The sequence below is a fragment of the Stegastes partitus genome, unplaced genomic scaffold (assembly GCF_000690725.1).
Source record: "Stegastes partitus isolate 25-593 unplaced genomic scaffold, Stegastes_partitus-1.0.2 Scaffold340, whole genome shotgun sequence".
NCBI lineage: Eukaryota > Metazoa > Chordata > Actinopteri > Pomacentridae > Stegastes > Stegastes partitus.
In genome coordinates this window covers 12,658-23,016 of record NW_007578071.1, presented here as the reverse complement: position 1 = coordinate 23,016, position 10,359 = coordinate 12,658, and the positions used below count along the sequence as shown (strand labels likewise).

The following is a 10,359-nucleotide window of genomic DNA, read 5'->3' as shown; positions in this document are numbered from 1 at the left end:
GTGAATGCGTATGAATGGATTGTTTGAGGTGGTGGTCGGAGGGGTCGTAGGCGCAAAATGGCAGCCATGCCTCTGTCAGTCTGCCCCAGGGCAGCTGTGGCTACAGTTGTAGCTACCACCACCAGAATGAATGTGTGTGAATGAATAATTGACAGTGTAAAGCGTCTTTGAGTGTCTAGAAAAGCGCTATATAAATCTGATCAATTAATTAACTGTATAGGTTTCCTTTGTACTTATGAGTGCACTATCTGGTCCAATGCCAGGACTCACCAGCAGGTCCAGGATCCATGGAGTGAGAGGCTCAAAGCCAGGGAAGCGCAGCCTCAGGTCTTTCAGCAGGCGGATCAGTACTTTGACCCTGAAGATTGTGAATAAGAAATTAGCCAAAAAGTCAAGAATGATTCAACAGTGCAATAAAAAACCAGCAGGCCTGATGCCTCACGTTGACTGGGAGGCGTTCTCCTCAAACCAGCGGGCGTGGCGGATGGCGGCCAGAGCACTCTGCAGCACCTTGATGTCCACTGTAGAAACAAAAAGAAAATGAACTCTAGCATATCTCTGGCTGCAGGAAAACCAGTGACACAGGGATTAAATCCTGGACTTCTCCTGAACTGCATGGCTTTTATTTCAACATGGTCAGTCATAAACACAACAGAGTCCTATGGAAGTGAAGCATACATGATGATTGTGATCAATACAAGAATGTTTTCTGATCCATTAATCAGGTTTGGTCAGATAAATAGCAAGTCTGCATGTTGTCCTCACTACAAACTGTTGCACCAATACAGAACCAGCACACAGTGTCCTCAGTCTGGGACGGGTGTCAACCAGGAGGAACTTACAGGATTCCATCTCCAGAGCGAATGCTACCTTCTGGAGCAGAGTCGTTTTGAAAATACAAAGTGATGAACTATGACTGGTACATCAGTCACATATGTCGTGTTTTAATATGAACTTGACACACGGTCACAAATCACAACCAAAGTTCAGGTGCTTTCTGGGACATGACTCAAAGGCACATGTAAGGATCAACTCATGTGCTTTTTTAAGGGCCAGTACTGACTATTGGTAATCACAGAGAGCCATGGCAGACATGTGGAACCAAAATACAGTGACCAGTGTGTAGCAGGAAACAGCTGTCACATGGCTATTACACTTTCAGCAATACCTCTACCTCACCTTTGAAAGCTCTGCTTATTCACTGCAGCTGCTCCGCTCTGCAAACACACTCATGTGTACCACGCTGGCTTGCTGATTGGCTGTTACTGGTGACATGTAACCAGTCGTAGTGCAGCGGGCGGGGCACTGCTGGAGGCCACAGGGTGACTACAGATAGAGGGGCTGCTGCATCTGTGTCAAGGCAGCGTATGTACTTTGTTTTTTATTAAGAATACCAATATCGATGGCCGGAACAAAGAAAAATATCAACCCAAATAATCAGGCAGGATGATAACTGGTTCATCCCTGATTTCCAGTGTTCTGGTTTGTTGTCGATGCATTAAGCTCGAGCTGCGAGGCTGCCGTCAGTGACATTTCTTGGACATGCTGAGTGCATTTTGGTGTCTGTGTTGTGGATGTGTATGAGCTCATACAGTGCAGCTCCGGGTCCAGCTTGCGCAAGTTGGGAGGAACGGTGGTGATGAGAATCTTGACGGTAGCATCCGCTGAACTGATCTCAAAGCCCGTCTCATTGGTCAGCATGGACAGCACTGAAACCAGGACACACATTCTTTTAGATTGGCAGTGTTACATCATGAAGTCACCTGAAGTTTGAGAAATACTTTGATACATTATTATATTATTAAATGTTTTCAAACAGCTGCTCTGGGATGTCACACCTCACAACAAGCAATCCTGAATTAAAGGAAATGCAATCATGTCACTACAACTTGCTCGACCTATCAAAGATGCAGCTTTTCTTCTACCTGAACGTCAGCGTGTTACCTTCAGTAGGGTCCTGTGTGCGAAGAGTCTCCACCACTTTGTTCCCGAGAGCAGCAACTGCCTCCACTGTAAAACCAAACACACATCATTAACATTATGGTTATTAAATTACAAAGAGCTGTGAATCTGTCCTCACTGTTCTAACATCTATGTTTTTGTGCACCACACTTATGACTACCGACACAACAGGTAGACTTCAGATGCCCGACCACCGTCATCACCCTGCACACTTTTCCAGCTCCAGACATCCTGATGCTGCAATAGCTACGTGACTACAACAACACATCTAAAAGCCTTAAAGACTCCAAAATAATCAGTGCATCATCAGTAACCTTTTTTAAACAGTAGCTGTGTTCCAATAATCATACTGTCATACTATATGGTCTGCCACAAAAAGATTTATGATGTCCAAATACGTAGTATGTCGAATGCAGTGTGCCAAAAATTCCCAGATGTCCCACTGCAGCTGCTCGGATTTTGTCGTATGCAAGCCAGCATGCTTCTCTGGCCATTCTGAACCCCAATCCTCTGCCCAGTTACATCACTGACGCCATGGTATCATGCATGAGAATAAACAAGCTTGAGCCAACAGTGCACAAACAGATCACAGGGTGCATGTCTCGACCAAGCAGTATGTTCCAGGTGTATGCATATGAGGTGCGTCACAAAAGTTCCAGGACTGGTGTCACGAAAGATATATTTAAAACCCAAACTAGGAGTTTCTCCTTCAGACCATCAACCTGCTCGTCTACAGAGATCCTGCAGCGTTTGCTTCATCCAGAAGAGGCAGAGTTGTGTCAGGACCAGTGGAGGCAGCTTCACCATGACAACCTGCTCACAGTGCCCTGAGCATCCCACAGCTCCTGGCTGAGAAGAACATCTCTGTGATGGAGCAACCTCTCTACTCACCCCACCTGGCTCTGTGGGGTTGGTTCCTCTTCCCCAAGCTCAAGGAGGTCATCAAGGAGACCCGTTTAGAAGACGTGGACGACATCAAGATGGCTGTGAGGACGGAGCTGAGAGGATCCTGAAGAATCCGTTCAGGAGTGCATGGAGTCGTGAAGAGAAGGCTGGGGGAGGGTGGTAGACTCCAGGAGGATTACTGGGAAGGAGAACACTGGTAGTCTGTAGTTTGGGTTTGACATATGTCTTTTGTGACACCAGTCCTGGAACTGTAAATGGTGAACGGTCTGCGCTTATATATCCCTTTTCTACGCTGGTGGTGCTCAAAGCACTTTACGATGTGTGTCTCATTCACCCATTCACACACACATGGTGACAGAGCTGCCATGCAAGCTGCTGCCTGCCATTGGGAGCAACTTCTGGTTCAGTGTCTTGCCCAAGGACACCTGGACAGTGGAGGGGATGGAACCGCCAACCTTGCGATTAGGGGATAACTGCTCTACCACCTGAGCCACAGTCGCCCACATTATACTGATGATACTTGTGACCATGTCCCCGATAGCCTGTTCTGGTCTTCCAGCAGGTACCATGACTTGGCGCTGATTACTCACGTGTTGGGAGGATCTTGAGGATTACAACCAGGTCAGCCACATTGTGTCCCGTAGTCATGGTGCCCTTCTTGTAAGATCCAACTTGGCGCACCTCTTCAATTTGCTACCAAGAGACACAGGTGCAAGATTAACATGTCATGTATTCACATTGTTCACTTGTTCATAGTATTCACAGGTTATTTTCTTGATTTATTGATTCTGAAAAGAACAAATCACAAACTGACTACAACTGTTACTAGATACTCAGTTTCCTTTTTTAAATCAAGCTGTATAGTTTCCAAAATATTTAAACATGCCTGATATTTTGAAGTTCATATCATATGATGTTGATGTGGAGCTCTGAGTTGCTCTGGCAGAACCACTGACAGGACTGATAGGAAACTATTCTAATCCTGAACCTCCTTCTTGGATACACAGTCATGCAAATAGAGCGTATCGGCCTTCACAGAGCCCTTCAGGATGCTAGGTGTATGACTCACCACTTCAAAGTTGCCAGGCGCAACAATCAGGTTGTCGATGACATTATTGATCTTTGTGACCAGGGACAAGATGGAGGACTGAATGCAGAAGAACCAATAAACAAGGTTTCTGTTAGTGAACTGAAACAACTCACTTTATAAACTGAACAAAAATGAGAAATGGTGGGACAGGTGGATATCTAGTCAGCACAGGTTGGTGGACTGACCTGCTCTGCAGGTGTGGGGCTCAAGTCCTGGTTTCTCTTCAGAAGACACTCACTGAAAGATGTCTCATCAGGTGCAGGCTTCACTCTGGGGAAGGCCATCTCACACTTGTGATAGAAGACAGTCACCTTAGTTCAGTACGACATCTACTGTACCACCAGCCTCATCCTATAGTAGACTACCACCATAGATTTATTAGAAGAACACGGTGTCCTGAACCCACACAGACAACACTGCAACCACTGAAAACTGCTCATCGTGTTGCGATTCACTCCACGTCACTGCTGGATGTGTGTACATTTGCAGCAGAGCAGTTCTAACCCTAAAGAGTTCTGCTAGCTCCACTGTATGCCGTACGTTTACTTTAAAGCTTTCACATGTCTGGAATCTCTTGCCTAAATTATAAATCCCCTCCACAAAGTAGTTTTTTTTACTCACCACATAAAAGTCAAAAGGGATGTGTGGGACAAATGGCCGATACCTAAACAGTGACAAAGAAAGGATGAGCACTTTGTAGTAATAACCATGTAAGCAGTAAACAAAGTACATCTGGAACTAAGAGCTTCAAATAGAGCTGGACTGGTGGCATTACTGCACACATCTCACCGACACTGACTTCAACTCATCAATCAGTCAAATAAGTACAAAACTATAACATCAGTGACATCTTTGTTCATTTCCTTGAAGCCATCTTCTCTGAAAAACCCACTTTGATTTCTCTGATCTTGGAGGGTCGGGGTTAGGGTTAAGGTCTAACCCCGACCCTCTACAGAGATCAGGATTTAGTTGTGTCACAAGCCAATCCACAGGACCAGACTGATCAGTTTCAGTTATGCACACAGATCTTTTGTTGCCCCTCAAACAGGCTTTGATATTGGATAACACCCAAAGCGAAGGTCGATAGGTGAATGCATGAACTCCTCGCTGGAGCCCAATCCTGACCATTAAAGGCCTCAAACTGTCAACAACGCTGTATCCATGGCATCCCTCTCCTTCACATGGTGGCCAGAGCAGTGAATGAAATACTCAACCCACTCTATGAGGTCTGACAGCAGGAAGGGGGACGTGGAAGACAAAGACCCAATCTTGCAGGGAAACAGGAAGTCTCCTCTGGCATCGTTAGGCAGCAAGGCGGCTGGTGAAGGAACTCAGTGGCTTCTGAGGGTTGAACTTACTGCGAGGCGCTGCCTTCCTTGCCGGCATCGTACTGGTGTGGAGTGTGTAAATGGACAGAAACTTTCAGATGTTGTAGATCTTTCTCAGAGTGTGACTTGCTCACCCCCATCTCTGCAGTGATTGCAAAGATCTGTCCCAGGGTGCCGAGGCAGAGCTTTAATGGGGTGAACCAAGGACAAAGTCTGCTCGAGGACAGAGCATGTACAAAACAGAACTGAATCAATACCAAAAAGCCCAGTCTGCAGGTAGACATGGTCTCTGAAGTGCTGTGTTGCTGCTGCATGAAGAGCCTTGCTGAAATGGGTGCCAGGACATGCCCCATCACCCAGCAATACCAGGTTCATCCCTTCACAGGGACTCATGCATGCTGAAGATAGAACATGTGTCAAAAATCACAATCTTGTGCAGTTTACAGCAGACATGATGGCCCCGAGTCTGGCCGTACTCTGGAACCCAGCAGGCTGTTTAACCATGAAGATCTAACGCAGCACAAGTCATGGAGACATAGGAGCAGCTCTGTGGAACTCACCCCTGCACTAGTCCTCCCCGGGACCCGAAGCGGCCTCCTCGGCCCCTGCCGCGGTCCCCTCTGCACACAAACAGTGACAGAACACACATTTACTGGGCAAAGCAGCGTTCAGGTGGAGTCATGATGCGTGGAGACTCAGCTTGGACAACATTTGGTCACATTGCGACCGTTACATGTCACCTGGCCAGGTACCACAGTCAGCTACGACGCTTTTAAACATCAGTGAGGATTTACGGCAGTACAGACCATTCAAGGCATCCGTTCAGTCATTCATTCATTCGATCATCCATTCATTCTTGCAGCTTCCAAGTGCCTACTAGGTGACGTTAGCTTATGTTAGCCTACAGGATAGTTACTACATCCATAAGTTAGAGTAAATACACATCAGCACTACACGCAGAAATATGCCGTTCACACTACTGCCACAACCGGACTACTGAGAAGGGCTGGGGGGTTACTAGGGCTCGCTAGCTTGGGGTTCCTAGGGCTCGCTAGCTTGGGGTTCCTAGGGCTCGCTAGCTTGTAGCTACGCTAACATTACTGGTTCTACCGGCGAGCTCACCAGACAGGGACTAATGAACACAGACTTGCTAGTTGAAACCTTACAACAACATTCGGCACCAACTGAAGTATTATTACCTCATTGCGTACGACGTTTTGATTAGTGGATGTAAAAACCCCAGGAGAAGTGTTGAGCGTCCCGCTGGGCCGGTTGCTGCTGCTGCTCGCTGCTTATTGGGCTCATAGACGGTCTATGGCCAGGCTTTGTCTTCGTCTTCGTCTTCCTCTTCTTCTTCTTCTTCTTCTTCAATGGTTCCCGGCAGGCTGCACGCTATGCAAGCGTAATGCTGCCCCATCTGGTCAACATGAAGCATTGACTTTATATTTGTACATAGACGTTGGTGGAGCGGAGAACCATTAAAACAGCTCTGTCTATCAACAGCGAGTTCTGTCCAGATGAGAAAATAGCCTTTATTGAAAACGTTGTTAAACCACTGTCAGAGAGCTCTTTAAACATAATGCTCCTTTCAGCAGAGTATGTCCTACAAGTTAATAACACATGTGATATAGTCCCAGGCTGACCACACTGACTAGTCCATCTGGGTGCTTTCCTATTATTTTCCAGCCCCATTCTACTTGCTGTCTGACAGATAGTTCTTAGAAAGTTAGCCTTTCTCTCCTTCTTGGAAAACTCCCAACAGTTCCCCAAGAGGCACTTGGCAGCTGAACCATGTTGTCATCCAGCAAGTCCGGCCCAGTACTGGAGTCCCAACTTTCATTTTGTCATTTTTAAAGGAGTCTCTCCCATTTCAACTTGTAAGGCTGGTGTTGGAGTTGATCTTAAAGCTCCACTGCAGATTCTCGGGGCTTTTGATTGCACTCTATCCAACATTTGCAGAACAGTTTTAAGCTGATCGGATCATTGCTCTATAGATTATGTGCACAATAGTCCGATCTATTCAATTCAATTCAATTCAATTTTATTTGTATAGCGCATATTTACAACAAGTCATCTCATAGCGCTTCACAAAGGCAGAAACAGAAACACCCAACAATCCAAAACATCTGGATTCCCTATAAGCTTCAGCAGTCCGCAAGCAGTCCGCAACAGTGGGAAGGAACCGAAAACCCCCACAGGGGAAAAAAAAAACCTCCGACAGAACCAGGCTCAGGGAGGGACGGCCATCTGCCTCGACCGGTTGGGTGGATGTCGGATGAATATAGCAGGATGATCTGCTCCCCAATCGCTGCCAGCCAAACTGCGCTCAACATGAACTATGTTTTCATATGTACATATAGTTTTCTCAGTATGAGTGCTCCATGTTAGCTTCTCATCCAGCCACATACCTAAAAGCTTCAACACTTTGACCCTTTCTAATGGGCGTCCATATGAACATGTGACAAGTTGAAATATACACCGTTACTGCAGAAATATCACACTGTTAATTCATGAAAGAGGTGAAAGACGTCGAATTCATGGTTTATAATTTAAAAAATTTTTAAAAAATGTTCAGTTACAAAAAGGACTATTAGTTAAAACTCATTTTCTTAAAAGGAATAAATAACGTGATGTTTTCAAGCAAGCTGCTAATTTGATTCCTGATGGTAAAAGTATATTTAAGTTGTGTTCTCATTGTGCTGTCCAGTGGCCCATCAGTCTGGGATCGATTGCTTTGGTCTGCAGCTACTCACCAGGAATCAGTGGCGTCTCCCTCATTGAAGTAAAGTCCCTCGCTGAGGAAACGTCATCTGACCACTGCCGTGATTATTTCTTCTTTACTTATCAGCCACCCCTATCCAGGGGCGCAACAAACATAGCGAAATATCAGGAGTTTTCTTTTTAGGACCAAAAATCAGAAAATGATTTTTAGACGGCGAGATCTTAAATCCCAGTCAGCGACACCAGTTAAGGCTTTCTGAGTCTGCTTCATTAAAAACTCAGTGATTTTGCCTCTACACCAGATGGCACCATCATCTGCGAGAAGCGATTTAGCAAAAGTTGAACTCACACTTAAGCAGACATCGTTTATCATGACGTTAAATAAACCAGTGTGATGATTGTGTTTATTGTATTTTTGTATCACTGGTGATTGTTCTGTGGCTGTGGCTGGAGTGTGCTCTGAGTGTTTCAGGCGGGGCTGCTTGGAGGAGGACGCTCTGCGCTGCTGAGCCTCTCACAGAATTTCCCTCCAACAGAGCCTCAGAGTTCTTCTATAGAAAACCCAGAAACATTCATTGTTCTAAGCCTGGGTGCAAACTTAGCCACTGATTCTACAGTCCCATCAAGACATTATTATTTATTGTCTTTATTTTTATTTATTTAATTTTAATGTTTTATTTTTTCTTCTTTTAATTTTTTCATTCAGCCTTTAAAAAGCCACTTTCAACTGGCCATTCAACAATAGGCTGTAAAAGTCAAATCTGCTGTCAGATGTCATGTGTTTACGCTGCCACGGCTCCCGGACAGCCTGCCGCCCCCTGCTGGAAACAATCCCAGAGGAAACACTGATCCAGGCCTTTATGTCCTTCAGACATGTTGGAGTCTGTCCAGCTGATTGGTTTCATTTGGCTTTATACATAAATATAACTGGGTGTCGTCTGCATAACAGTGGAAATGTCTGCAGTGCTTCCTGATAATACTACCTAAAGGGAGCATGTACAAGGTCCTAACATAGAGCCCTGTGGAATTCCATAACTAACTCTACTGCAGGTGGAAGAATCATCATTAGCATGAACAAACTGGAATCTGTCTGATAAATATGATTTAAACCAGTTCAGTGCAGTTCCTTTAAGTCCAGTAAACATTCTAGTCTCTGTAATCAGATGCTGTGATCCGCTGGATCAGATGCAGCACAGAGATCCAGTAGAACCAGTACAGAAACTAGTCCACTGTCTGAAGCTATAAGAAGATCATCAGTGACCTTTACCAGTGCTGTCTCTGGACTATGATGCTTCTAAATCCTGACTGAAACTCTTCAGACAAACCATTTCTATGCAGATAATCACATAGCTGGCTGCAACAACGTTTTCAAGACTTTTAGAACCTAAAGGGAGGTTGGATCTGGGCCTATAGCTAGAACACCTGGATCTAGAGCAGGCTTTGTGAGCAGTGGTTTTATTAGAGCTACTTTAAAAGCCTGCAGTACGTAGCTTGTTAATATAGAGAAGCTGATGATATTTAATACTGCAGTATTTATTAGAGGGAAGATGTCCTTGAACAGTCTAGCTGGGGTTGGGTCCAACAGACATGCTGCTGGTTCAGAAGAATTTACTATGGACGTGAGCTCTGATTGGTTCACAGCAGAGAAGCAGTCACAGTATAGATCTGCTCCTATGGATGCATCCGGAGCTGCTGCTGCATCTACAGACATGTTCATGAGTTTCTGTCTCATATTCAGACTTCATCAGTGAAGAAGGTCATGACGTCTTCACTGCTGAGGAAACATGGCTCCACAGAGCTTTGACTCTTTAGGCAGGACCCACACGGGGGCAGCAGGACCGACATGGGGGCAACAGGACCCAAACGGGGGCAGCAGGATCCACACGGGGGCAGCAGGACCCACACGGGGGCAGTAGGGCAGCAGGACCCACACGGTGTCGTGGTTCACTCTGGGGTCAAGTTAAACTTTTGTTTCTGTCTCGTCTTCCTGTTTCTGTTGGCAGCTTTTATTTTGTAGTCTGGTCTACATGTGATCTTTGTCAGCTCTACTTTCTGTTGTCATCTCCTCTTCCTGATTGGTGGCTCCGCCCTAGTTGTGTCCAGCTGCTCCCCATTAGCTCACCTGTGTATTTAATGTGTGAGTCTCCCTTTGTCCTGTGCCAGTGTGTCATGTTCCTGCACTGTTCCTGTGCCCTCTACACCGTCCAGAGCTCCAAGTTCAGTGCTCCTGAGTTCTGCTCCTTCTATTTGATGCTTTGTTTTCCAGCTTTGCTGGAAGTTTTTTGTTTGCATGGATTTTTCTGTCCAGCGACCTGAAGAGAGGTTTTCTAGATCTGCTGAGTTTTTGTGTCG

At 45.7% G+C, this 10,359-nt stretch overlaps 1 protein-coding gene across 3 annotated transcripts in view; it reads right to left on the bottom strand.

The window, feature by feature from the left end:
- Nucleotides 1–6,612, bottom strand: part of ilf2 (interleukin enhancer binding factor 2) — a 9,056-nt gene extending 2,444 nt beyond the window's left edge. For 2 of the 3 annotated variants that reach the window (XR_520280.1, XM_008284029.1), the window contains exons 1-10: nt 6,486–6,612; nt 5,847–5,906; nt 4,580–4,622; nt 4,144–4,248; nt 3,938–4,015; nt 3,459–3,561; nt 1,945–2,010; nt 1,593–1,709; nt 443–521; nt 271–358 (exon numbers count right to left, since the gene is read on the bottom strand). Coding sequence is in view for 2 of the 3 variants with exons in the window: in XM_008284029.1 (XP_008282251.1) it covers nt 271–358; nt 443–521; nt 1,593–1,709; nt 1,945–2,010; nt 3,459–3,561; nt 3,938–4,015; nt 4,144–4,248; nt 4,580–4,622; nt 5,847–5,906; nt 6,486–6,490 (744 nt within the window). In the remaining variant the exon portion in view is untranslated. The remainder of the gene's footprint in view (nt 1–270; nt 359–442; nt 522–1,592; nt 1,710–1,944; nt 2,011–3,458; nt 3,562–3,937; nt 4,016–4,143; nt 4,249–4,579; nt 4,623–5,846; nt 5,907–6,485) is intronic. The other variant, XM_008284030.1, reaches the window with a different exon arrangement.
- Nucleotides 6,613–10,359: the final 3,747 nt, after the last annotated feature.